At 44.8% G+C, this 27,304-nt stretch overlaps 1 protein-coding gene across 1 annotated transcript in view; it reads left to right on the top strand.

Annotated features, from left to right (window-relative positions):
* Nucleotides 1-27,304, top strand: part of ANTXR1 (anthrax toxin receptor 1) — a 275,920-nt gene that overhangs the window by 137,505 nt on the left and 111,111 nt on the right. Inside the window, exons 14-16 of the mRNA XM_012646428.1 lie at nt 14,104-14,145; nt 25,103-25,198; nt 25,725-25,892. Coding sequence (XP_012501882.1) covers nt 14,104-14,145; nt 25,103-25,198; nt 25,725-25,892 — 306 coding nt within the window. The remainder of the gene's footprint in view (nt 1-14,103; nt 14,146-25,102; nt 25,199-25,724; nt 25,893-27,304) is intronic.

Raw genomic sequence — 27,304 nt, 5'->3', positions numbered from 1 at the left:
TATATATATAAATAAAAAATACCAGTGCTGGTATTATCCACTCCAGCTTCATGAAACCTGGTCAATCGATTACAGAGGATGTCTACTATAACTAACTGGACAAAATGATGAGGATGCTTGCAATTAAGCAGCCGAAATCGATCAATAGAGACAGGCCAATCCTCTTGTGAGACAACACTCGACCACACGTCACACGAACAACACTGCTCAAGCTACAACATCTGGACTTGGAAGTGCTCTGTTATCTACCATATTCACCAGACCTTGCAGCAACTGACTACCACGTTTTCCAGGCTTTGGATCACTTCTTGCAAGGAAAAATATTACATTCTCAACAAGCTGTGGAAAACACCTTTCGCAATTTCATCAGCACTTGCTTTCCAGGCTTCTTCCCTGCTGGCATAAACAAGCTACCCTTAAGATGGCAAAACTCTGTCCATCATTTAGGCGCATAGTTTGATTAATTGTACTGCTTCTTGTTAGAGATATAATAAACTACACTTTTGATTCGGAATCAGACAGTTCATATTTGGTGACCTAATATTTAACAACCTGCAAGGTCCTCACCCCAGCTGAGTCAAACATTAACCCTTAGTAGCTGGATACATTGTGGGGGGAGACAAACTCCTGCAGAGTGCATAGAAAGGCAGGCTCTCAGGTACCTGGTTACTAACCGTAAAGAGCATTTGTAGACGTGCTGACGGGGACAAAGAGACTAGGCACAGGGGTTACTGTCAGGCCTGCCCTCCTCTCTGCACCCTCTTGCTTCCTGCTGGTGCTGTCTGGAAGAAGAAACTCGGTGGGTGAGAGTGACTGCTGATGCGTACCCCATTGCATTTTACCTTTTCCCAAAGGACCCCACTCCCATCTGGGCTCTTAACTTCCAGCTAAATGGAACCTGAGTTAACTTATTACACTCTGGACTTATTTGCATTTTAAAAAAGGGAATTCAAGGAGTCAATATTGTACCAGAAAAAAATAAATAAATAAAGCCCTGCCTCAGTTCCACAAGGGGCATTGCCAGAACCCTTCAAGTCACACTGTACCCACTCCATCTACCCATTAGTTTGATCCAATATTATTGAAATCTCTAAATTGAACTTTTAGGAGAGGAAGACTAGGAAATCTGAATGAGAAGAGAATCGTGAAAAAAAGAATTGAAAATGTTAGAAGAGTAAATGTTATCAATGGCTTGAATGTATAGAGAACGAAAGTCAACAATGAATCAGTGATATTAGGGCACTAGACTGTTCTAGAGGATGCAGGCAGCCTGAGAGTCTACCTTCACCCCAGCCAAAAGCCAGTGACCTGCTAGGAGCCTGCAGCCCAGTGAGCCTGGCAGCTTTATGCACACAGGCAAAGGCCATCACATCCTGCCCAAATTTTAGCAGGTAGCACGAAACTGCCAGATTCCAATTAGTAGTGGGGACTGGCTCCTCCAAATCAAAAATCTGGAGGGTAGAATAAATGCCTGGTGTCTAACTCTGTTGACCCCATGTTGAACACCCTCACTTCCCTACCCCCCACTCCCTTGGCCTGCATCCCTACACCTAGACCGAACCCCAAGATGCCCTCCTTGCCCAAGCTTGCTGATTGGGGCCATTGCACATTTATGAGGCCTTCAGCACTGCGTAACAAACTTTTACCTTATCTTTCTGGATAAGAATCCCTCCCCCAAACTGTTACTATTCTCCTGGAGATCCCTGTCCTACCTCAGGCCCTGTCACACTCAGTAGGCAACCTGCTCTTCTATCTTGGTGAAAAACGGAGGCTGTGCTGCGAGAAGCCCTTGCACTTCCAGCACCCTCTCAGCGTGTCCTCCTCTGACATCCCTTCCCCTCAGACAGCCTCGTCCCTTCTCCCTCCCCCTCAACTGTGTTCTTCCTTTTGTCGCCTCTCACTTCAGCTCTTCCTGTAGCATCTCCATTCTTCCATTTCCTTTCCACCGGCTTCCTGCCTCTGCCTACTAACGTATGCTAGCCACTTTTACCCTTTCAAAAGCATCTCAGACCTTAGTTCTCCTTCAAGCTACTCTCTTCTCCCTCCCCTCCCCTGCACCCACAAACTCCTTTGCAGAGCAGCATCCACTGTCTATAACTCCTCCCATTGCCTCCCACCACACCCTGACTTTCCTCACCATTATTTCTGTAACCCTTCTCTTGCAAGCCTAAATTCCCCAGCCAGTGGTCTCTGCTCATTTCTCCTTTACCTCTTCCAGCAGTAGGCGCTGTTGACCTCTCTCTCCTTAAACTCTCTCATCTCCTGGCTCCTGCGGGCTCTTCTCCTACATCTCTGTTCAGTTTTTCCCTGTCTCCCTCAGGGGCTCTTCCTCTTGTTCTCAGGGATTGTCTCCAACCCTCTTCTCTACACGTTGTCCCCAGGCAATATCACCAACCCCCATGACTTCGACTACTTAATGCATTCACCCATCGTTGGCCTTGGCTGCAGTACAGTAGTCAATAAATTATATGAGATATTCAGTATTTTATTGTAAACCAGGCTTTGTGTTAGATGATTTTGCCCAACTGTCTAATGTAAGTGTTCCGAGCACATCTAAGGTAGGCTGAGCTAAGCTATGATGTACAGCAGGTTAGGAGCATTAAATGTATTTTTGACTTATGATATTTTCAACTTAAGATAGGTTTACTGGTATGTAGCCCCATCAAAAGTTGAGGAGCATCTGTGCTATGAACTCCTCAAGGCAAAGAGAAACTAGTCATAGAAACTAATCCAAAAATGGAATACAGTGCCTAGTACGTAATTTGTATGTTTTCCAAACTAAACTAAACTAAAAAGCTAGTCATCTTGGGGAAAGGAGATTAGATACAGAAGGAACCCACAAACCTATGGACCTCTATTGAATAGTGGTTTCATGATTACTTATTTGCATTATTGTACTTCATAACTTATGTATATTACATGCAGTATTTTATATATATCAAATTTTACATGACAAAGGACATTTATATCCATTCCTTAAATAAAATCCTAGAAATATGTCCATTTTATTGAGAAGTTAATGGCATATGAGGAACCCCAGGTGAAAAGATCTTGCTATATTTTGCAAGATGAAAAAGTTCTGGAAATTAGTTGCGGAATGATGTGAATATACTTAACACTACTGAACTATACATTTAAAAATCGTTAAGATGGTAAATTTTATGTTATGTGTTTTTTACCACAATTAAAAAGAAAAAGAATCCTGCTATAAAGTTGCATTTCTTCTGTAATACAGTTAATTAAACCACCATGCTATTTAGGTCAAATCAAATCATGACATTTCTGATCAAATAACAGCAAATATTTTTATTCAGTTTGTTGGGAGAGGCTCATATGCATGCATTTGGAAGTTCTCCCTATATAAACAGAATTCTGTCCTCTTTTGTTTTGTTTTCAGTGGCCTTGTAGGTGTTCAGCTTTTAAAGAATTAAAAACTGTTTAATTCACCTCATTGAATCTCAAAGATAGTTCAACAAATAAGTCCTTTGGATATCTCCAATGACAAATTGAAGGGAACAAAAATTAATCAAGAACTTGATATGCCTTAACCTGAAATAAAAATAAAATATCCCAATACTTCTCTCCACACCTTTAAACATAATATTTAATTCGTAGGGCTGGACAACCAAGGCCAACATCACCAAAAGGATTTACTGACAGTTTAATAAAAACATGATTAGCGCAAGCAGCTCTTTATCCAGGCATCTCGGCCCTAGATTGATTGTGCCTTTTTGATCCCATTCCAGCCTCCACCCATTCCCATCTGGACATTCCTCACTCTATAGCTGACAAGGTTATTTCTCACTAGTACATAGAGCTCTGCCACGGCCTGCCCTCACCTCCAGAGCTCTGCTCACATGCCCCACACACCCAGTCCTTCCTCATACCTGGCTTGCCTCCTCCCTGCTGGGCTGAGCTGGCCTCACTCCTTGCCTTATAACCCACGCACCCTGTCCCCATCCCTGCTGGCAAAATGGGAAGAGGCGAGCTGTCATTAAAGTCAACTGGGTTCCAATACTACATCTTCCTCTATCAGTTAAAGGATTGAGCAAATCCTTTAACCTTAATTTCCCTGTGTGAAAAATTAGAAAATTGGAACCATATTGTCTCTAAGGGTGCTTCTTCATAGTCTTACCTTCCACAAGGGAACCTGCTCCTCCCTTTCAAGTGCCCTGGCCTGTGGTTCTCAAACCTGCTTACATATTGAAACCAACTGAGGATTATATGATGCAGAAAATCAAGAGCACCATTTCCGAACTATGTCAGGACAGTAATACTCCACAAGATATAATTAGGCACACTTCAGAACAAGAGGTATTTGGATAATAAGTTTGAAAGACACCCTTAAACTAAGGTGAATAACTGTCCTTATTGCAGAACTTCTCAGAACCTTTAATAGGATAACTTGCGTTTGAATCTCCAAACTTATTTTGACCCTGGAACTCTTCCTTGGCCTGTCCCTGCCCCCACCCTCCCAAACACCTGTTGACATACTGACATCTGGAAGGACACTAGTATTCTGCCAAATACTATTTGGGAAACACAGTCCTAAAGAATGCTGAAGTAGCAGAGAGAGCAAGTTCCTGGATTCTGAGCTGCAGCCTCTTTCCTGCCCTCCCCAGAAGCTGCGTCAATACCAACAAGCTTGAGCATGCTGTGAACATCAACACGTCCTTGTTCCCTGCATGCCCCTCTCAGATCCCACTGGCACTGCTAGTGGCTGGAATTGGCTTGCCCATAACCCAGGCAGAGGCCATAGGCTCCTCCTCTAAGCCTAAGGAATATGAATTCATGGATTTATTTTACTGTTTCACTTAACAGAGTTTTGCAGTGACACTGACGGATCATCTGATGGGGCACGTGCATAGCCATTCTTTTACATTACCATGTAGGTCTCTTAGGCCTTAACAACCTATGTGAAAATTCCCGTTACAACTCTAACTTTAGATATTGATGAATTGGGCCTTGTAAATAGTCCCAATCTTAAGAGGGATGAGATTAGAGGCCAAAAATTATTTGAAAAATGAGTTCCAAATGGAAAAACAAAATGCTGAACTCACTTCTTTGAAAATGTCTTGTACTACCTCCAGATAAACACCCTTGGCATCAGCCTTTGCTAAACATTTACAGTGTAAAATTACTGGATTCAGGCAGTACTTGGCCAGCATTAACCAACTCCGATCAGTCGTGAGATCTCTCTTAAATTTATGCTGTCTGTTCAGTGGAAAGAGTCTCTTATCTGCCATCAACTAACATCTCATCCCTCCTGGACGTTTCCCATATCGAGTTGCCTACTTTCCCTTGGTTTCTTGACTTTAATTAGAAGAGTACCTACAATGTTTGGGAATCGGGTTGGAAAGCTAGAATGTGAAAGGATGAGAGCAAGCATCCCTTTCTATCTGTGATGTTAAAGCCCTTGTTAGATGGTTCTTCAGATATGAATTAGCCTTTCTTCTACACACAACCCTGTTCTGCTGGCTTCTCCTCATGCAGAATCTAAAAGGCTGGGGAGGCAGCAGCTGAGTTGGCTTTAAGTGATCAACCCAGAAGTCCCAGGATACGCAGTAGTTTAAATCAAAGGCTTCAGAAAATGTTTGCTATCCAAATGCAGGTACGACATGTATTTGAGCTGACCCCTCTGATCGTGTGGAAGGTGACGTATTGTGAAAAATCAATTACTCTTGCCTGGAGATACAGTGGACTCCATAGCAAAACAAAAACAAAAAATCTTCTGAATAAAATCTAATAAAAGTTGTTTTAAATGCATAGACAAGCTCACGAGAAAATAGGGGACATTTCCAGAGCCAAAATAAAGAAGGATCTGGAAATCAGATGGTCAGCTGACCCTAAATAGCAGTGGCTGGCTTAGGGTAGATTTTCTTATCTCAGTAATTTAGAGGTTTGGCTTAATAGCCTTTCATGGGTCCATAAAAGTTTTGGAGTTGGAATCGAGTTTTCTGCCCAAAGCTGGGGCCTTGAGTGAGAGGATGGGCTATGAGTTTGATATGTGTGTATGTGTGCATGTGTTTTTGTCCCTAAGAATTCATAAGCATAACCTCTCAGAGTTCTAGAGTTCAAATTTATCTTGCTTGCGATTCTGTAAATTGCACGCTGAGAAAAAGTAGTCACAGTTTAGAAGTGCTTAAGGATTTGCAAGAAGAAACATGAACTCTCTGGCAAGTTGTTTCCTCAGCCCAGGCCTTGTAGGATTCCCATAGATAAATGCAAACTACACATGAGCTCACAATCCAAAATTACCAAAAACCCCAGGAATATTATTACTTGGACCCCTGGGGTTTTACTTTACACATGAAAAGCACAAAAGACCAGAAATAAGGAAGTCAGGCCCCGTCAGCAGTATTTCCTTAGCTCTCTCCAAAATTGACAATAGTCATTAAATAGCAGATACACAGAAAATTCTCTACATATTACCATTTCTCCTATAACATAAAGTGTGTTCCTTATGAAATTTTGGCCCATGAAAATAACAGGATTAATGGGGGAAATAGGTTCAGAGCAGAACATTCAAAACTGTGCAGTCTTACAAAATAATTCACTTAAGAAAACACTGAATAAAAATTCCACTGTTTTAAGCATTGTAAATTCTTAATAAAAATATACTCTGGTAAATGTAATTCTTTACCTTGATTTAAAAGAAATAAACACATGAAGTTTCCTGGTGGAGATGAGCGTGAGGTAGCATGGTGGCTTTGAGTTACAGGGACGAGACGGAAGGAAGGACATTCTTAGGATGAAGTGTCATGACGCCAGAGGTGAATGGCTGTGACTCATTGTCTTGCTATTCCTTCTACAGTGGCTTAAAATAGAAATTCAGCTTTTGTTGTGTTGCCAGGTTCTTCTTTTCATTTAAAAAAAAAAAAAAAGCTATTTATGTGGTTCCAAATAAGACCAAAAGCCATGGAAATACTATTCTGCTGCCCTCAGCAGTACAGACTTTTCTTCCCTCCATGACACATGCCTCTCTCTAATCCCCTCAAAAGTAAATGATGGCTCCCAAGAGTTCCATCCTCCTTCCTTTGGTTTTTCTGCGCAGTCCCTGATGACGCTCTGTTGGATTTTATTATACCCATTGCTCTCACAGTATCTCATCTTCTCTCATCTTTTCATAAGTTTCTCCTCCACAAGCTGAAGGCTTTTCTCCTTCATTCAATCCCTGCATTCTTAAAATCAGGACAGGTTCACATATTAACGATGCTATATAAAATGCTTTCTTGAGAAAAAGTAGGCACACTCGGAAGCATGATATACGCTTGCACTGCACAAAGGCACACAGACGCAAGAGAGCAGGTGAGGTGAGTGTGGATTTTGTGTGTCCCTCCCCAGAATCCTGCTGGCGGCTGGGCAGCATTGTCATTGTCACATTCACCTGATGTTACTCAGTGGTGCCAACAAAATCACCGCACACTTTTAAATGTCTAGTGGCTAATGTTTTGAGAATCTTACTGCAACCAAAAAAAAACCCTAAAATATATATATTACCTTCTCCTACATATCATGAAAAATCATATTTTGAACTAACACAACATCATAGTTTAGTGATTTTATTGCTTGTTTTACCTACCACATACGAAAAAATTCACGTTACGTACCTGTGCTGTAACAAGAGAGACTGTGCGTGTAGTTCTCAAATTTCCAGGAAGCAGAAATTATTTTGGGACACAAAGCTGGAAAGTGAAATCTTGAACCACAGGGCAAGTGAATTTACTTGGAGGCTGGGGTTTGGGGGTGGAATAGGGTACATAGATGGTGGCCAGTGAAGTATTGTTAATTAACCAAAAGTCCAACCCACGACTCTAATGAGATTCCCCTGATTGCCTCCAAGTGTCACAACCCACTCGTGGCGTTGGGACTGTTAGCATCTTAGTTACTAAAGAAACATTTATAGGAGGGTTGAGTGATCAGAATTGAATCTGGTATCACTTAAGTGCTTATTTGAGAGGCTAGGAAGTTTAGAATCATCAGAAATGCTTCCTTTACCTTTTTCTTTACAGGAAGCACACTCATTCATTCCAGAGCTAGTGACTGAGTAACGAGCACTGAGCCGCGTGTCAGGAAATAGAAGCTGACCAAGTATGCCATGTCTTCTAGGGGCTTAGAGTCCAGCGTGCGATAAAGAGAGGCAAGCGCAGTTCAGCAACTTAATTGCTAATAGTGCAGGCAGTGCAAGATCAGATCCATGTCCCTAATTCCCAGGGAACTATCTGGCGGAGATTGTTTCAGGGCTGGATCCAGGAATCCAGGCCATGCCAGCTTTGTACGCCAGGCATGCTCACCAGAGGAAGCAACATGGTACTTGCAAGCAGAGCTGGAAGTTTCCTCCAGAAATAGTTCTGTGTCTTCCACCACACAAGACAGTGGAGTCAATGGAGACTCCAGAGTTCCTGACAATAGAGCAGGGACACCGTCATTTTTAGAATGAAACTCTTTCAAAGGTGGTGTTTCTAATCAGCCAGACGCAACTCACAACAGAGTGCTGTGTCTTGAAGCAAAACATACCCTCCACATATCTAACTGGGGTGTAGTGTTGTTAGAAATAAACTAATTCATGGTTCTCAAGTGTGGTCCACAGACCAGCAGGGTAAGCATCATTTGGGAACTTGTTAGCAATGCAATTGCCCCATCCCAGACCTGCTAATGAGAAACTCAGGGGTACAGCCCAGAAATCTGTGTTTTAGGAAGCCCTCCAGGTAATTCTGATACTCCATAAAGTTTGAAACCACTGAGCTAATTAAAATGAGAGGACAAGTGCCTAATTTTGTTAATAGAGTAGTTACCTTAAACTGTTCTCTCGGACTTTGTCTAGACAGCAAAGTTGCCTGTGTGTCAAGGAAATGTCTTCTTTGCAGCAAGGAGGAACCAGGCCTTTGGCACGGAGGAGTTACAGGAGATATCCCACACCTGGCTCATGCAGGAAGAACACTAAGACACTAAATGCAAACTAAAGAAAGGGGTCCCGAAAGGGAGTCCATTGTTTTGCCCCAGTTCTCATGCCATGAGATGAATACCTGTCTACCATGAATGGCCTGTACAGCTTAGCCTATAGCCAACCCCGTCGCAGTGTGAAGAGATAGGAAGGGTGAGGAGGACAGATGTGAAGTTGTGCTGGAGGATTTCTCAACAAGGTGATCAAGACGAAACAGGGACCATGGGGAGGGATCGCCAGCCCTGGTGTCTTCATGCAGCATGTGGACCCGACTTACGACTTTAAATGCACTGCCTAGTGAGCCAGTGTGGCTGTCATCTGGGAGGAGGAAGAGGTGCCTGTGTTAAAAACTGAATAGATAGCATTCTTTTTTCTTTTTTCTGTTTTTTTTTTTTTTTTATTGGAAATAAGACATTGCTCTGTCATGTAGGCTGGAGTGCAGTGGCATCATCATAGCTCACTGCAACCTCAAACTCCTGGTCTGAAGTGTTCTTCCTGCTTCAGCCTTCAGAGTAGCTGGGACTACAGGCGCACACCACCACACCTGGCTAATTTTTCTATTTTTTTGTAGAGATGGAGTCTCCCTCTTGCTCAGGCTGGTCTTGAACTCTTGACCTCAAGCAATCCTCACGCTCTACCTCCCAGAGTGCCTGGATTGCAGGCGTGAGCCACCGCGCCCTGGCTGGATAGATAGCATTCTGTGTTCCATTGCACAAGGCTATCATAGCAGAGTTAGCAAGGGCCAAGAAGGTGGCAAGGAACAAAACCTACACATTAGGCACAAAATTTCCATGCTTCTAGAGAAAAAAAGCAAAATAAACTTACCAGATGTTTTATTTCACCTTAACAACTTATAAAAGAAATTATAAGAGAGAGCTTTGCAGAGACTCAAATGGTTGAACTTAATTCATAAAATCAGAATAGTTAGACTTCCCAGGGGTCAAACAGGCCCTGGGTACGTGTGCTGTTTCTACTCATTTCATACCGTGCTAACTATATCTCCACATCTTCCATCATTACCATTTCCAACAGTCAAACTAAGGGGTGCGCATAAAAACTTGAATTTGTTTTGACTCATCAAGGAGTTGCCAGTTACATTTCAATGTGATAAGATTCTGCCTGGTCTTTTGTGACTTTCTTCCCTTTATCCATACAATGATTTTTGTCTGGCCCCACCTCATGTCAGCCCGAATAGAAATGGACAAAATGAGAATTAAAATCGCTGGTAAGAAGGGAGAGGGAACACATCTCCCAACTCAAAACAGTTTCAAGAAATTCTCAAGTAGAAACACCAATAGAATCCAGAAGTTTCATGTTCCATCTCATTTTTCATATCTTCTTTACTTCACTAGTCCAGCTGTTAGTGAAAAGACATGCTAAGGGCGGGTATCCCAAGGAGGTAAATGGTCACTTTCTGTTCCTCCAAAATATCCAACCTAAAGGTGCTGGACTGGAAATATGGAGACCGTCCTCCGATTAACCCCCTGGTGCTGCCATTCAGTCCTTTCGTGGTATGCTTATAAATGTGTTTGCCAAGGAGTGTTCCTTTTAAATATCTTATTAAGGATCTCTTCAACCTTATCCGTCTTCTTTGTCACTCCTAATGCAGAAGGTGCTGAAGAGCCCACCCACTACCAAGAGGCACCTCCCATGACCTGCGGAGAAGGGAAATGGGCCAAAGCAGGCCTGAGCTTGGCAGCTGATTCTAGCTTGCATATTAGGGAGAAATAAAGACTTTGTAGTCATGCTGGTTGGAAACAAAAAAGTATAGTTTACCTTTCGATTATGATTAAAAGTGCTTGCAAAAAACACAGACATTGTGAGAGCCCACAAAGAGGACCTTGGCCATTCTGTGAGGGTCTCGGTGAGATGCATTTCCTGGCGGCCTGTAGGCGTAAGCCAGGGAATGCGCAGGGGTGTGGACGGAGTGTGGAGGGGGTAGCAGGTGTGTGGGCAGAAGACACTGCACATGAGAAGCAGCAGAGCACGTGGAAGGACGGGAATGCGCCCAGGAGACCGGGCGTGGAAAGTAAAGGAGAGAGAGGAGGTAGGGAGGTGGGGAGGCCATGGCATGCAGGCCTTGTGGGGGTGCAGCAGTTTGCATTTGATTCCGTGAGCCACAGGAAGCCATTGGCAGGTGTGAAGCACTAAAGTACATTGAGATTCGTATATTTAAGGCCACGCTGTGTGCAGCCATGCTGCTGTGGTGCTGCAGGCTGTTGCCCAAGCTGCTCTTCCAGGCTGCATGGGTTCTGGCTCTTTTGGGGTTGAGGGGTGCTGACAGGGTCGACATGTCCCTGTGCTCAGAGCACTCCTTTGGGTGGCCCTTGTGCTGATCTTGGCACAAGCATTTGGCCCACTCTCAGACAGCCCATCCAGCTTCAGTGCTTGGAATAATTATTCTGTGACTTCAGGCTTAGCCTATCTGGATCACACTTTAAAAAGCTCTCCTGCCATCCTGTGGGCCACCGGCCCCCTGCCCCCAGGGAGAGGCTGGCGGTGCATGGGCTCGAATCGATGGGGAGACTTCTTCCTCATTCCTGCCGAACTTAGCCAGACACCAACCAATGAGGCCAGATTAGCCTGTTTACCTGAATAGTGTGACATTTTTGCAGAAGCTCAAGTGCCCAACTTACAGTGTGTCAGTGTGGAATCTGGATTATAAACTTATTCCCTTTTGATAAATATTTTAATAAGTCATGTATGTTGGCATTGTCTTTTGGGTCCCCCTTAGGGTCTGGCATATTCCAGGATGTAAAATATACATTCAATAAATACTTAATTAGTTAAATTGAACAGCAACCCGACCGACGGGCTGGTCTGAGTGATGAGCCACTTGGTGCTACACTCCCTGGCCAGTGCCATGTGCTGACACATATGTGGCCAAACATACTGCTGCTGACTGCCCTGGAGCCCCTGGCCGCTGTCAGAACACCAGCCTCCCATCTCACCCATTCTGTGAAGCTCTGGCCTCTTGGCACCTCCATCGGAAACCACCATGCGTAGTGGTCTAGTATATGCACAGGGTTATTAACGATGTAATAAAGGCAAGACACGCGAACAACACGGAAGGGAAAGGAGAGAACTAACAACGTGCAGCATCTATTGAGTACCTCCTCTGTAGCAGATGTTTAACATCAGGACTCAATTTCTGCAAGGTCGATGTTATTGCCTCATTTAACAGATAAAGACAGTGGCGCTCATGTAGATTAAGGGACTCGTCAAATCCTGACAGTCTGTGATGACACCACTGCACTCTAGCAAGGGTAACAGAGCAAGACTCTGCCTCAGAAAAAAAGAAAAAGAAAATCCTGACAGTCAAGAGAAGAAAGGTCTAGGGTTCCCATGTGAGGGCTGTGCTGCGCTTCCCTGTGAGGAGGGATGGACTCGTAGCACTGTGAAGACAGAAGCCCACGGCTCCGCCCGAACCTCTTCACACCTGCGGTCCTTGCCACGCGCACGCTGCCCACAGTGCTCTGTCAGCATCTGCCTGTTCCCCCAGCATCCTGTTCTCCCTCTCACTCCCCTCCCTGCCCCTACCCCAGGGGAAAAGACGCATTCCAAATCCTGCCCCCTAGCTCCTCACCCCTCCCTAAAGTTTCCAGACATTTCCTGCTTTAAAATAATTGACTGCCTCTGGGAGGATGGGCAGTCAGCATTGGGCAGTAATGGCCCTCCCAGAGATTTCCTTAAGGAATTCTGAGCCAGAGTTGAGTGGGTGAGCAAAATCATGGCTTCGTGTTTTCCAGAGTCCTTCACCGGGCTTCCCACAGTGTCCAGGAAGTGGAGGCAGATGAAATGATAGTTTGAAACCCCTGGAGGCCTTTGCCTCTGCCTCTTCAATTAACTGAACACCATTCTTTCAGATGACTGGAGGCTCGGTCCGCTGGCTGGGGTTAATGGAACCTGCAATCGGAAGCCTATCTTATCACACAGAGATGATGTTGCATATGATGGTAGTAGAGTGGGTGACAGCATGGGGCTTGCAGCCCTTACAAGTTCCCAGAATAATCGTCAAATCAGAGACATGTGCTGAGTAGGTGGAGTGAGGAGGTACTTGAAGCCAGCTTAGACAGCTCCCCAACTGGGAGATTACAGAACTGGTCCTGTGGGCAGTGCCCGGCACCCATCTATCGAGCAGGCAGCCCTGATGCTAAGGCATCAAAAGGTATGCAATGAGCTTCGTATCTGCCGGAAGTCCTCTAAGGAAGAGGACTCTATAGGGGACCCAAAATTCTGATAATAAGCTCGGGGCGAGGGGAGAAGCCCCCAGAGGGATATAGTGGAGTCATAGTAGAAAATGGCCAAGCTGCTGTTTAAGAGACGCTAAATCCAATTAACTGCAGGGGCTTTCCTTTTATGGGAACAGGAACAGGTTGGGGACAAGAGTGAGGAGGGGCTGCTGGTTGCTGCCCAGCTATCCTCCTCCCCATCTTCCCGTGTGTCATTGTCCTCTCACAGGTTAGAAGGGGCTCCCAATTACTTGCCCGCCCGTGGTGTCCACATATCTCTCTTGAGGCCCGAAGGTGGGGCAGTTGCAGAGTAGAGACTTACAACATTGCTATTTAAATCTTTGTGCACCTGAGTGTCAGCACCCTCAGGGAAATCCCTGGACACCTCTCCTTTGCTGCCTCTGTCAGGAATCGATCTGCTTGACCAGCACAGCCCCCCTGCATGGGTGCCCACTGGGGCCAGTGACATTTGCAGGACTGCCGCAGCCTGCATGTGGTCCATACCTGACTCATCTCTGCAGCACCATCCCGACTTCCATCGTGGAACAATTCTGTGTTAAATGTGTGGTTGGACAGGTGGATGAATGATTTGATACCTGAGTGATTGGATGAATAAATGAGCGAATAAATTTGCAAGATAGCTACTTGGAGTAAGAAATGGAACTGTTGTTACCTGCGGAATATTTTTTTCTCTATATAAAACTACAACAGACACAGCTGAGACTGGAACCTTCAGCCTGGGGCATAGGCTAACTAACCAAGCTACCCTGTTCAGAAAGACATGTCACAGCACTGATTAAGCCTGCCTTGTTTGGGCCATTACCATGATAATTATGGCTACACTACCAAGGCACCGCCTGAGAGTAGGCCTCTTGGAAAGCCACTAGCCTGAGCTTTTCACTGACCTGTTCTTTTTGTTCTTTTCAGATTATCAAGGAAGTCCCTCCACCCCCTGCCGAGGAGAGCGAGGTAAGTGACCAGAGCTGGGTGCAGCCAGGTGGGCGGGGTGGCAGAGTGGGGCGGAGGGGCGGGCTGGCCTGACACTCTGACACGTAGCCCCCTGCAAAGCAGAGCTAGGTCAGGCCCTGGCCCCACCTGAGTGTGTGAAGCAGCAGGGAGGGAAGTCTTGGTCCATTTCCTAAGCAGGGATGAACAGGAACTGAACTTGAACTACACTGACAGCCAGAGACAGAATGGGTTTGGAGGATTTTCTCCCTGCAGGGATAAAATTTGAGCCGCAAATATAAATGTTTTTATCAATACTATTATTCAGATCTCTGAGGTACTGACTTTTCCTCTAAAACAAACACTTTGGAATTCTCTTCTCCCTGCAGAGACTTGTGCTTTGTGTGTAGATCAGGCACAGTTTGCCACATTTTCCAATCATTGCTTCTAGGAACAGCCTGATATCAGAGTATTCCATTTTTCTTTAATTTAAAACAATATTACCTAGAGATTTGCCAGGCAGTAATGAAAATATGCTGGGGATGGATATGCTAATATCCTGGCTTTGCTCTCAAATCTTTATCATCTAAAGAAAATAGAAATCTTGGACTCTAAATTGGCCAGTAAGCAGTTCTGATGCAAGAGTGGCGTGGAATAGAATATAGTGGAGACATTAGAGGCCAATGGTGAGAAACAGTGTCCCTGGGCAGGAGTGCCCAGCAAGTGGCTCTTCCAATCTTCTGATCACTCCCAGGACAGCTAGACTCCCTAGAAGCAACACCCACCAGTGTAGAAGCCAGGGTACATATCCCAACACGTAGTGAGACCAAAACCTATATTGATAAAGTCTCAAGTTCTTGTCTTTAATCCCTAAGGTCCGTTGTGTGCGAACCAAGCACCACCTCCCCACGCTCCTCCTTCCAATGCCTTTGTCAAGTTTTCTACATACAGAAAGAGTGATGATTAAATTTAAAATTCCATGTGGTTCTTATATCCTGAACCATATGCATGTAAGCCAAGGGATTTAATAGCTGCAATCAATTAAAGCACATCTTGTTGGAATGCTAACTTTCTGCCCAGAAATCAAGGGAGGAAATTACATTGCTGTGCAAAGAGGAGAGAGGAAAAAAAACCCTCTTTACATCCACGAAAGCCTTTCCTTCGTCCTTCCAGAGAAAGTACCGTGGCTAGTTCCACAGTGCCAGCTTGGCTTTGTTTCTGCTGTGTGCAGCTGTCTCTTAGACTCCCTTGATGGGGCCGCCCTGTTTGCCCTGAGCTGAAGAATGTTCCCTCCTTCATTGTGTTCTATTAGAGGAGATGTTGCTCTTTCTTCTGGTTCTTGCCCTTCATTGGACTTTAGAAGGTGATGTGGCAGCCAATGTGGCCAAAGTACACTTGGGGACATAGGTATAAGACTGGGGGATCTGCTTTACCCCAGATCCCAGATCTAGTGTAGGGCTCCACACACAGCACAAGCTCAATAAAAATCTGTAGTATGGCCGGGCGCGGTGGCTCACGCCTGTAATCCTAGCACTCTGGGAGGCCGAGGCGGGCGAATTGTTTGAGCTCAGGAGTTTGAGACCAGCCTGAGCAAGAGCGAGACCCTGTCTCTACTAAAATTAGAAAGAAATTAATCGGACAGCTAAAAATATATAGAAAAAATTAGCCAGGCATGGTGGCGCATGCCTGTAGTCCCAGCTACTCGGGAGGCTGAGGCAGAAGGATCACTTAGGCCCAGGAGTTTGAGGTTGCTGTGAGCTAGGCTGACGCCACGGCACTCTAGCCCAGGGCAACACAGTGAGACTTTGTCTCAAAAAAAAAAAAAAATCTGTAGCATGAAGTACCCAACAACACCATTTGGGAGCCAAAAAAAAAAAAGCTCAAACTATAAAACCACCTAGAAAGAATAGCTAAAAGCAAGGGAAAAGAAGTGGTTGAGTTTTTACAGTTTCATAGAAGTTGTACTTTGATCTGAAGAAGACAGACCTCGTTTCTGAAACAGAATGACAACCTCAGGATATTTGAAATCTAAGGGAGGGCTGTGTTAAACATAAAGGAGTTTCTGGACCGGAGCATTCTTGCCCATGGCTTCTCTTACCATATCAAAGGTACAGCTCCCATGGCACTGTTCTTACTTAATCACACTGCCTTGGCCAGACCTGGACTGGACGGATGAGTAGTGCATTTCAGTTGCTGATGAAAAACAAAACCTTCCCTTCCTGGAGTCTAAAGCTCCTACCCACCACCTTCATTTTCCTTTGAAACCCTCTGGCTTAATCAATTAAATATGATGTCAGAAATAAATTAGGAAACTACCCAAACTGGAGATCTAGGCAATAAAACTGAAACATTGTACTTTTTAGCATTAGGCAGTTTTCAGCATGTGCTGATTGCCTAAACATGTGTGTTGGCCCCGAGGGTTCCTTGGCCCTGTGAGTTAAGCAGCCCTAATCTCCTTCCTAATGTGTTTTGGCAGAAAAAAAAAATAGAAGAAGAAAGAAAGAAATCCCACAGAAACAGATAACTTAGCCCATGCAAAGTATTTTATACAATGCCCTAAAAATCATAGTCTGAATCTAGACAACCTTCTCACTCCAACTGCCTGTGTTGAAATCCCACAGAGCCTAACACTCGATTAATGGCTATATGAAATCGAACACTCTCAGCCATACATATAATCAAGTTAAGCATCAATTATCCAAACTTTCATTAATTCTATGACCATCATATCCTGAGAGAGGCATGTCTACTATTTCAATAACTAACCTTAGAGAATGAAGACAACTTTATGAATCTTTATAATGAGTTCTCAGTGATCTTTAATAGGGAATATAAAAATTCATAACATAAAAAGGCATGACTTTCTGAGACTCCATGTAACCAATAGTGATACCCTTGTATAGAGTACAAAGAAAAATTACTTGAAAGGTGGAAAACTCAACAAAAGCAAGGAAGTTCAGTTTTTAACAACTGAGAGGGGCATTTCCTGGGTTAAGAATCTTCTCCAAGTGGCATCAGAGTGAGGATTTCTCACTAAGTCTTTAGTTATTCCAAATAATTAGCAGTTTATGGAAGAATGCAATAATGGAATACTTCATCTGATGGCTTCCTTCTAAATGTAATCACCTTCCATGGATTTTATGGCCACATCTGAGTGTTTACCAGGCTCATTAAACTGCAAAACGCAGAGACCAATTCAAGCTAGTCCAGAAGGAAAGGTCCCAGGTAGACTGTGGTGGGAAAGAACTGAGGCAGCTCCAGACTCCTGGCATCTCTGCTTCTCCCTGGGAATTTATCCCTCTGCTCTCTTACCGGCCTCCTCTCTGCCCTCATAACTCTGGCTTGTACAGACTCCTCTGCCCTGACCCCACCTGATGGCGTTTCCAGCCTTCGTTTCAGCTTCCGTCCTCAGTGCTGACATCCTCAGCCTCTGTTTCCATCTTCCAGTTCCCAACAGGGCAATATATTAAATACTTTGTCCAGCTCATCTTTTCACTCCAGACCATAGATCATAAATCGCAGCTCACAGCCAACCAATGGACCACTGCCCTTGGGCCAGGTATGGCCAAAGAGAAGAGTCATGTGCTTCCTAACAGGCCACCTGAGCATGGCGAGAGTAATTTCCCTTAGAAGGAGGAGTGGACCTGGTGCATGCACCGTGGCCTCTCTGGAATAGCACTGTTCAATAAATTAAATTTCAGTCTAATTAAATGCAGAATACAAACTACAGTCAGGAATCCATGCCATATTCTCCCACCTGCCATTCCTACAGTTTCCCCAAGATCCTACAGTCCCCAACTTCACACACATTTGCAAGGGAATACATAGCAGAAAGCCCCATGACAGAATGAGAAATTGCATACAGCTCAACCCTAAGCAGCCATGCATCTCAGGCACACACAGACCTACACAGCAAGTAAACATGCTGGAAGAAAAAAGACACTTTCTCGCCCATCTCTTCTCTCACTCTATCAAAGATATAGCTCATGTGGACACCTGCAGTTTTCTTACTTAATCACACTGCCTTGGCCAGACCAGGGCTGGACAGATGAGTAGTACATTTCATTTGCTGATGAAAAACAAAACATTCCCTTCCTGGAACCTAGAGCTCCTCCCCACCCCCTTCATTTTCCTTTGAAACCCTCTGGCTTAATCAATCAAATATGATGTCAGAAATAAATCAAGAAACTACCCAAACTGGAAACCTGGGCAGTAAATGTTAAAACATTGTACTGTTTAGCATCAGGCAAATTAAGACCTTAGGCTCTGAATTGAGGATGTTGGAAAAATCAAATAGGATAAGTGGTAAAAAGGTATGTTAGTAGCCCTCATGTTTTTGAGATATTTAAAATTTTTATTCATTCAGTGACTCTAGAATGAGTGCCTCTGCGTGCTGTGATAAGAAGTCTGAGATTCCATGCAGGAGCTTAAGAGAGGGTGTCATTGGAGGTTAATAAAGGTGATGAGCTAATCATTTCTAATTGGAGAGCAAGACAGATTCCTGGTGGATTTTTCATGTAAGCCTGTGAAAATTAATAATAATAATGGTAATTACTAGAGATGACATTTACTTATCACCATACTTAACCTCAGGCAAGTGAAATAAAGAAAGAGGAAAAAAAAAAGAACATTTACCGAGCTTTTATGACTATCCAGGCAATGGTACAAAGCCATTTTCATTTAATTGTTCAACAGCCCTGAAACAAAAGCATGCATTATTATGACCCCCATTTTATAGATGTAAAGCTGAGGTATAATGAGATTAAAATACTAGTTCACCCAAGATCACAGTTAAGCGATGGGACTGGGATTTGAACTTGTACCTGAAAGGGAAGCATAAAACAGTCCTTCCTCACCAGACCCTGAGGAGTATGTTGCTCCTGCAACCAGCAGTAAAGCCTGCAGTCCTCCATGGGAGCATTGGGTGCTCCTTTCTTGAGTGGCATTGTCACCCCACCCAGCCCCAGTTGGCACTCACATAGGGCCCACAGCCCCTTTTAAGACTGACATGAAGGCAGCTGCCTATTTTCTGTGCTGTGCCCACGGCCCTAGTGTGTAGCTGTTCTCTTCAGCCACACGTTTCCTGGCCTGTCTTCTCTTTCATGCTCCCACATCACCACGTCTCACCGTGAAGCTTTAGAATGTGTCTGTCTGGTTAGTACGTGGTGTGGGTGGGAGAGAGAGCGTGAGTGTATGACCTTCTACAGGCTGAAGGGAGAGGGGTGTGCATTGAAGGCAGTGACACTGGGTGGCCACCCAGTGAACAACAGACACCTGTCTTTGAATGATGAGCTTATTTCCAGATTTATTATTGTGCTCACTGGTCTGAACACTTTCTCTGTGGCAAGAAATTTTACATAGGAAATTTGTAGGTCGGAAAACTGAGCTATGGAAAATTATACAACTTGTCTAGGGTCAGACAAGTTGAACTCCCTAATAGCAGTAGGCCTGGCACCCTCCAGCCATGTCTACACACACACCCGGAGTAGCCTCCATCCTCTGTCCTGTCAGACATCTTCTTGCCAGTGGACATTAAATACATATTCTTACTCATGCACATACACACACTCACACCCATGTACATTCCAAATAGAAGTCCTAGAACAGGTCCAGAATTCAGTATTCTATATTTCAATACTGTTTTTGAAGGAAAAATAAGGGAACATTGCTACTAGGAAAATAAACACGTTATTCTTTATTGAAGAATACAGGACAGTTGTCGTTATGTTGTCCTTAATCATTGTATCTATATGAACAGACATAGTGGTGCCATGACATGTTAAATGCAACTCAGAACAGTGAAATCTTAAATCCTTTGGAATTTTTTTATATTTGCAAACAAAAGTGTTGCTAGATTTTTCTGACCTGCCAATTGACTCCTAGGAGTTCACCTCCAAGCCTGACATTGAGAAGGCTCTCCCTTCCTTATCCCCAAAGACCAGATGAGACCGTCTAACCAGTTCTACTCTAGAGCTGCCCAGACCTGGGGGGTTTCTATAGCCTTAGTCCTTTAGCTCCTATCATCACCCTCACACAACTTACTCTATACATGTAAACAATACTGTTGACAGCTGCATTCTCTTTATTTTTCTCAAAATATAACACTGTGCCAGCAAGTGGTGGGGGCTCAACTGCAGTTGCTTGAGTGAGTGGAGGAAGGGACAACTAAATGGCCCTGGTTGGGCACTATATAGGCCTTATTATATGGGTTTAAGATGTGCTCCAATTCAATGAAATTTAAAATTAATTCAAAAGCTGGTTTAAAACTATTGCCTTAGGCTTGATTCTGTTTCACTTATGTGCTTCTTTTCATAAAGAGTTCCCATTGGTACCCTCAGTGAACTGGAGGTTGAGAGCCCACTTGGGTCCAACTGGCCATGTGGCTCGTTTGGCTCTTCTAGCAAATGGATATCAGAGAGAGAGGAATGTTAAAGAACTTGTCAGTTGAGGCTAAGAGGGCCACCATTTGCACAACTCCAGGGGGCGCTATTCACATCAAGACTGTGAAGTTGTCCAGTACACAGTCTACATGCAGGAGTGAGGCAGCTGCAGGGTACAAGACCTCTCCCCTTCCACCTGCTGATTTGCTTAATAACTAACAGTTAAATATTTGTTGAGCAACTGGAGGTCAGTACCAGGAGCTTGTAGAAACACAGAGGGGAGCATTGAATTCTCTGGGGAATCAGGGAGTTCTTGGCAGAATAGGTTACATTTGAACAACAGCTTAAAGGACAAGTAGAAGGAGTGAGGGAAAGGTTTTCCAGGCATATGGTGCCCTGAATGTTGAGGCCTGGAGCTATGCAAAAGCCAGGCATGACTGGGAAAGATGGAAAAGTTCAGGGTCTGAGGTCAGCACAAGACTAATCCAATTATGGGCTAACCAAGTGAGCGCACAGACTTCATGTTCTCCAGCTGATTCTTCCTCGAGCAGGACTGTGCGTGGGGGCACACCCAGGTCTGCCTGAGGACAAGCAGGTCAGAATGGGCCTCTGCCCTCCGAGGAATGAGCCACCACTTGTGTTATCCCAGCATCAGCCAACTGGACGTCTGGGGCCACCACATCCTTTCCGATTTAAATATAACTTCCTCCTGATGGGAAGCCAGCATCCCTCCCCAGACTCTGTGGTTTCTCCCAGGCACCACTGACTCCTACTCCTTGCCTCTGCGTTATCTCAGTTATCTCATCTTCTTGGTTTGCTAGACACCGTCTATCGCCCCTGGCACAAGGCCATCTGCACAGCAACTGTTACCAAAGGTTTGGAAGTACAGCTCAGCCAACAAGTAACTTCTGAAAGAATATTAAACAGCCCCTCTTTACATCCTTGTCATTCCCACTGCAAGGAGGTTCCTGCGGCCACCTCCTTGTGTGTCCCTGGCAGTTTGCTGGTAGCTCAGTCCCACTCTTCTACTCATCTTCAGCCGATTGCCCCCATCCTCTGAATCCTGCCACCTTGCTCACACAGAGCAGTTCGCTCATCCAGCCCTGTCCTACAGTAACCAAAGAGGCTGTCGAGGTTTTTATGCTGAAAGATAGCTCACACTGAGGACTTCCATACTGGTGGTTTTTGCCCTCCCTGCTACATCCTTGAAGGGTGGTGTGAGGGAACTTCCCCAAAGCCTTTGTACTTTAATTAGATGAAGAATTCACCCTCAGGTGCTGGCGAGTTTCTTAGTGGCCTAGCTGGGAAATGTGATTTCACTTCATCCGTTTGGGGCCAAATGAAAAGACACATCAAAGATTCCCTTCTCTTCCTAGGAATTGCAAAACCCTCCCGTCTCCAGAATGTGTAAACAGAGCCATGCTAAGTGTAGGGGAAACTCTGACTGTCCCGTTGGTCAAACCCTGGGCCTTTGTGTTGCCTTTTGCTGTTGTTGTCTGAGCTTGGCAGGCTGTCTCGGGTCAGGGGACTAAATGACGGGCTTGGTGGACCAGGAGCATGCGGAGATTTCCTAAGTCTAGGCATTTCCTGTTGTGAGAAGGCCAGGCCCTGGGCGCGCACCCGGGGCTGTACTGCCCTCCTTCCCTGGGCCCCACCCGCTGCAGGTCCAGGGCAGAGAGTCCAGAGACAGGAGGGAGGGCTGCTCAGGGCGCCAGAGAGCCTGGAGAAGGCTGGAAACCAACTTCATGCATCTTATTATATCCTTAGCACTCAGGGAGTTTGCAAATTAGAGAAAGCCAATCGTAAATCCTTATTTAAGTTCATATCACAAAGTTATCAGGACAGAAAAAAATCCCTGGCCAAGACAACAGGAAACCTGAACTTCACCTTCATTGGTTACTTCATTTTTTTGGATCTGACTCCTCTTCTGTGCAATGAAAAGGTCTCAATTAGATAATCTCTAAAGTTTGCACTTCTTTAAATTAAAAAATTAGGAAGCTCATGAGACTGTTTCAGTCCCCTGTTGAATAAAGCAGCTTTATTGGAGTTTCTTACATTCTCGGTGCTGCTGTGTTGAGTTTTAGGGGATAGAATTTCTGTTATCTCCTTTGGGAAACTGCCCGAGACCAGGAATACCCAGGCTTTTTGGAGCCCTATTTTGTGTATCTATGTGCACAGACACTTACACAGAAACATATCTCCACCTCTAGTGGTAAAGTTTAACGATATGTATATATAACACGCATAAGTTTCTTGCTTTGACATCATAAGGTGAAAGAAATGTTCTGCAATTAAATAAGGTGAAACAGTGCGAACTATAATAATTTATTGTTTGGGGGTTTAGTTTTATTTTGTCATGCTTTACAGTCGTAAGTCATCAAAATTAGCAGGTACAAGGAAAGAGTAGAAAATTAGCATTTATGTCATGCCATCAAATGACTGGAAAAGCAAAGCACAAAGGGACAAAACCCAGAACCTGACAACACTAACAAACAACCAAACTGAGAATAAAGCTGCCCAAGTTCAAATCCAGCTCTGCCACATACGGGCTGGGTGACTTAACCTCTCTACTCCTGGTCTCTAAAATGGGAATTACAACCCCCACTACCTCCCTGGCTGGTGATGGGATTAAAGTGTTAATATATGTAAAGCACTGACAAGTGTGACTGGCACATACAAACTGAAGGCTACGTAAATTCAGTGGCATTTTATCATAAATTCAATACATGTTTATTGAGCACCTATGTGCACTTAGAATGCAAAGGGTCAACAGAATCCACTCTGCCTTGAGGGGTCACAGTCCCCTACTGAAGAAGGACAAATCTCTTTTAAAAAGAGAGAGGGAGGGAAACCCACATGTCAGCTGCCAGAATGTTGCAAGTCCTCTATGATCACTCTGTCCTTTAAGATATATTAAATTTTTAAAATTTTTTTAAAAGAAGCCTGCCCATCCCAAGCACAGTGAGTCTTAATTTGCCAACATGTTACTGTTTTGTTTTGTCGCCTCTGGCCCTGATCTCTCTTGCGCTTGCTTTGTGCTTTGCCTCCTGCATGAGCTGTCCCGTTCCACACAGTGGTGGCCCTACACACGACTCCACCCGGACTCTTCCACTTCCCAGCTGCCACCAAAACAAGGCTGCAAGGAGCAAGCTTCAGCATTCTGAGCAATTTTGTCCTCTTCGGCTCATTCCTCTGTTTTGGAGACCCCTTTTCCAGCTTCCTTTCTCTACCTAGGAGAGAAATCGTAATCCCTCCATGACTGTGAACAGTGACATTATTCTCCCCACGACAGGAATAATTGCAGTGCCAAGATGAGGAGCACTTGCTAATTATCCTCCCCTTTCCTGTCCATGAGGTTACAAGTTCCTCTTGTTTTCTCCCTTCATCTAAAAAATATTATAAACACTAACTTCCTGTCACTAAGTTGCAGACACTGAGTTAACCGCTTTATTGGAATCATCCCATTTAATTTATTTGTAAATTCAACAGATAATTCTTGGGCATCCACCCCATGCTCTAAGTAGTGCTGTTCTGAAAACTGGGAATGCTCTAGTGAGCACGACAGATAAACAAAAGCTCCTGTGGAACATACTTTCTAATGTGGAGAGACAGACAATAAGTAAATATCAAGCCATGACAAGATCCATAACTAAAAATACAACAGGTTGATGAATTGAAGAGACTGGGGCTACTTTAGAAGAACGTCCAGGGACGGCCCCTCCGAGGAGTGATAAGAAAGATCCAGCCATGAGAAAACGGGGTGGGGGCATCGTGGACAAGAGGACAGCTTGTGCAAGGCTCCGAGACAGGAATGTGCTCAGAGTACGTGAGCACTGAGAGAGGGCAAGCAGGCCGGGGTGCAGGTAGGGGAGAGTGGTGAGGAAGTCGGAGAGGTGAGTAAAGGCCAGAGCACGCAGGGCGGTTTCTGGGTTTGGACTTATTCTGCTGCGTGGTGGAGAAGGGATTGTAGCAAGTCGGAGGGCAGCAAGGAGGCCAGTTAGGAAGCTACCGGGGTATCCAAGGAGAAAGTGCCTGGGGGCTCAGGCCCCGGGTGGTGGAGGTGGAGATGGAAGTGGAGAAGTCAATAGAATTGGAATCTTTCAGAAGCAGGGACAGCAGAACTGGCTGGCCAACTGGGATGAGTGGGGGGTTGGGGGCCATGGGGAAGAGAGGATTCCAAGACTTCTCTTTGCCGTGGTATTGTTGAGATGTTTATTAGCCCCTGAGAGAAACATGAATGTCAAGTCAGCAGTTGGAGTTCAAAGGCTAAACTGGAGTTCAGGGCTAAAGCTCCAAAGTCTTCATCATGTAGGTAGGATTGGACGAGATGCCCTGCAGAGGAGTAGAGCTGTAGAGGAAAACAGTTCCCAGGACTGTGCCGCAGACTTACGAGGCAGGGCTGCATCATTCCCACTGTACGCATGAGGACGATAAGCCTAGGTAGGTTCAATGATTGCCCAGGGTCCTAATTCGCAGTAGCGCAAGGATTTAAGCCAGGCAGTCTGACTCTGCAAGCTCCACTGCCGTCTCCTTTCCCACAGCGGGCATGTCCGCACAGCCCTGGTGCTTCGCTTCCTTCATGTGTCTCAATCTCTCTGCAGGAAGAAGATGACGATGGTCTGCCTAAGAAAAAGTGGCCTACGGTAGACGCCTCATATTACGGTGGGCGAGGCGTTGGAGGCATTAAAAGGATGGAGGTAAGAGGATGACTTAACGTACACTTATCTATGTCCTGACTAGTCCATGATGGAAACCCAAAGCAAACCGGTGAAAACTCACACTTATGGTCTGGTAGGGATGTGCATTGGGAGACAGCAAGCTGGAGAGGTGAGAGGCACAGCCTTTTAACTGCACCCCCATACCTTGCCAGCCTGAGTCAGAGCGGGTCACTCATCTGCTCAAACCTCCCCATGGTTTCTTTTCTCTCTGAATAAAATCCAAAGTTCTTACCCGGGCCTGCAAGGCCTTTGCACATGCCATCCACACTGCCTGGGCAATTCTCCTGCTACATATCCATCCCTATGGCTCACTCTCTCTGCTCCTTCTGCTCTCCCCCTTCCCTTTTCCCCACACCTCCTCTCTTCCCTGACCCTCCAAACCCAAAGGAATTGAGAGTTGGGTAGCACTTGCCTCGCACATCACACAGGTACCTGTGATTCACCCTTTCCAGGGGCAGCATATTTTATGTTGTCATCTTATTTTATTGTATCTCATTTATTTTAGGTTCGTTGGGGGGAAAAAGGCTCCACAGAAGAAGGCGCTAAACTGGAAAAGGCAAAGAATGCAAGAGTCAAGATGCCAGAGCAGGAGTATGAATTCCCTGAGCCTCGAAATCTCAACAACAATATGCGGCGGCCCTCTTCCCCGCCGAAGTGGTACTCTCCGATCAAGGTGTGTCTCTCTCTACTCAAAAATCCATCATCAGTCCTGATAAAGCACTTACGTACTGAGAATTAGACTCTTTGGACATGACCAAAATCCCAAACCAAAATCCAGCTTATGTCATTTTTCTCTTTCTCTGGGAGAGTAAGAGGGAGAGGACATAGTTTGAGTGGTTTCCATTATTAAAGGAAAAAAAATCCAGTTTATTGCAGGAGAACAGTTATGAACTTGAAAGTATGAATGATTACTTACTCAATTTCTACATTATTAGGGCAGAAAACTAGGCTTTTTAAAAATCACCATGGCAAAGTAGTGGAATAAGGATGGACTATGAGTCAAGTGACTTGGATAGTAACCCCAGACGGTCACCATAAATTTCCATAAGATCTCACAACTTCATTCAATAGACAATCCACTGTCTAACAAAAATGGCAGCATTCTCCTTGATGCTAATCTCGACTCGTTTTTCTGTAACATAAGCCCCTTCCCCTTTATTCAAGCCTCCCACCAGTGTGTCAGGGCTTACTGGTGAATCACACTGGCCATGGGTCTAGGACTCACTCTTCCTGGTTGTGAGCAAATCTCCATTTTTTTCCACCGTCTCTCTTACGCCCACTGCTCTAGAGCATGAAATCTTCTTTGGCACATTGGGGAGTATAAGCCATACGAGGCAGTTCATGCTTCCGGAAGGCCTCTTTTCTAGTCCTCTGGGGTGCAAATGGCTGTAATTCATGTTATTTGGTCAACGCCCTCTTTAGCCTTGCCCATAAACATCTGCACTATGCCAATTGTCAGAAAGCACTAGAAAATCATAGCTGGAAAGACATAATCTGTCCCCACTCCCTCATCTCATACAGAAGAACACTAAGATAGACAAAGTCCTCGCTCTGCCCAGGTCTGGAACCCAAGGCCTCCCCAACTCTAAGGCCTCCAGTGAAAGACTCAGTATAAGAGCCAACTCCCATCACCACCCCCTGCACACGCACACACATACACACACACACACACACGGAGCCTTGCCCCTCTTCCAATGGCAACAAAGATCATTTTCTTCATTCACTGAGTCATTTGCTAATTTTGAGGCAGCCCTTCTATGAAATCAAAAGAAACACTGTTTCAAACAGTGTAGTGAAACTTTATTGGTGGTCTTCCTTTCTCAGCCAAGCTAGCTCAGGCTCCCATGAATTGCAATGCATTCCCACTTTGGTTTGCCATGTTTAAAGCACTGAGATTATTTTTTAAGATAAACCCCCTGGAGCAATGGATTGAACTCTGGAAAGATGTGAGCAAAATCCAGCTTGCTTGACTAAACAGCTGTTTGCTTCTAATTATTTTCTAATGGGGAACATGCAGTGGCGTGCATGCTTTTGCAGACAGGAAGGAGCCAAGTAGAACTCAGAGATGGAGAAGAAAGGAGATTT

Source organism: Propithecus coquereli, unplaced genomic scaffold, assembly GCF_000956105.1.
Source record: "Propithecus coquereli isolate 6110/MARCELLA unplaced genomic scaffold, Pcoq_1.0 Scaffold243, whole genome shotgun sequence".
Taxonomy (NCBI): Eukaryota; Metazoa; Chordata; class Mammalia; order Primates; family Indriidae; genus Propithecus; species Propithecus coquereli.
Note: the sequence above shows the minus strand (reverse complement) of the source record. Positions and strands in the feature narration are given on the sequence as shown.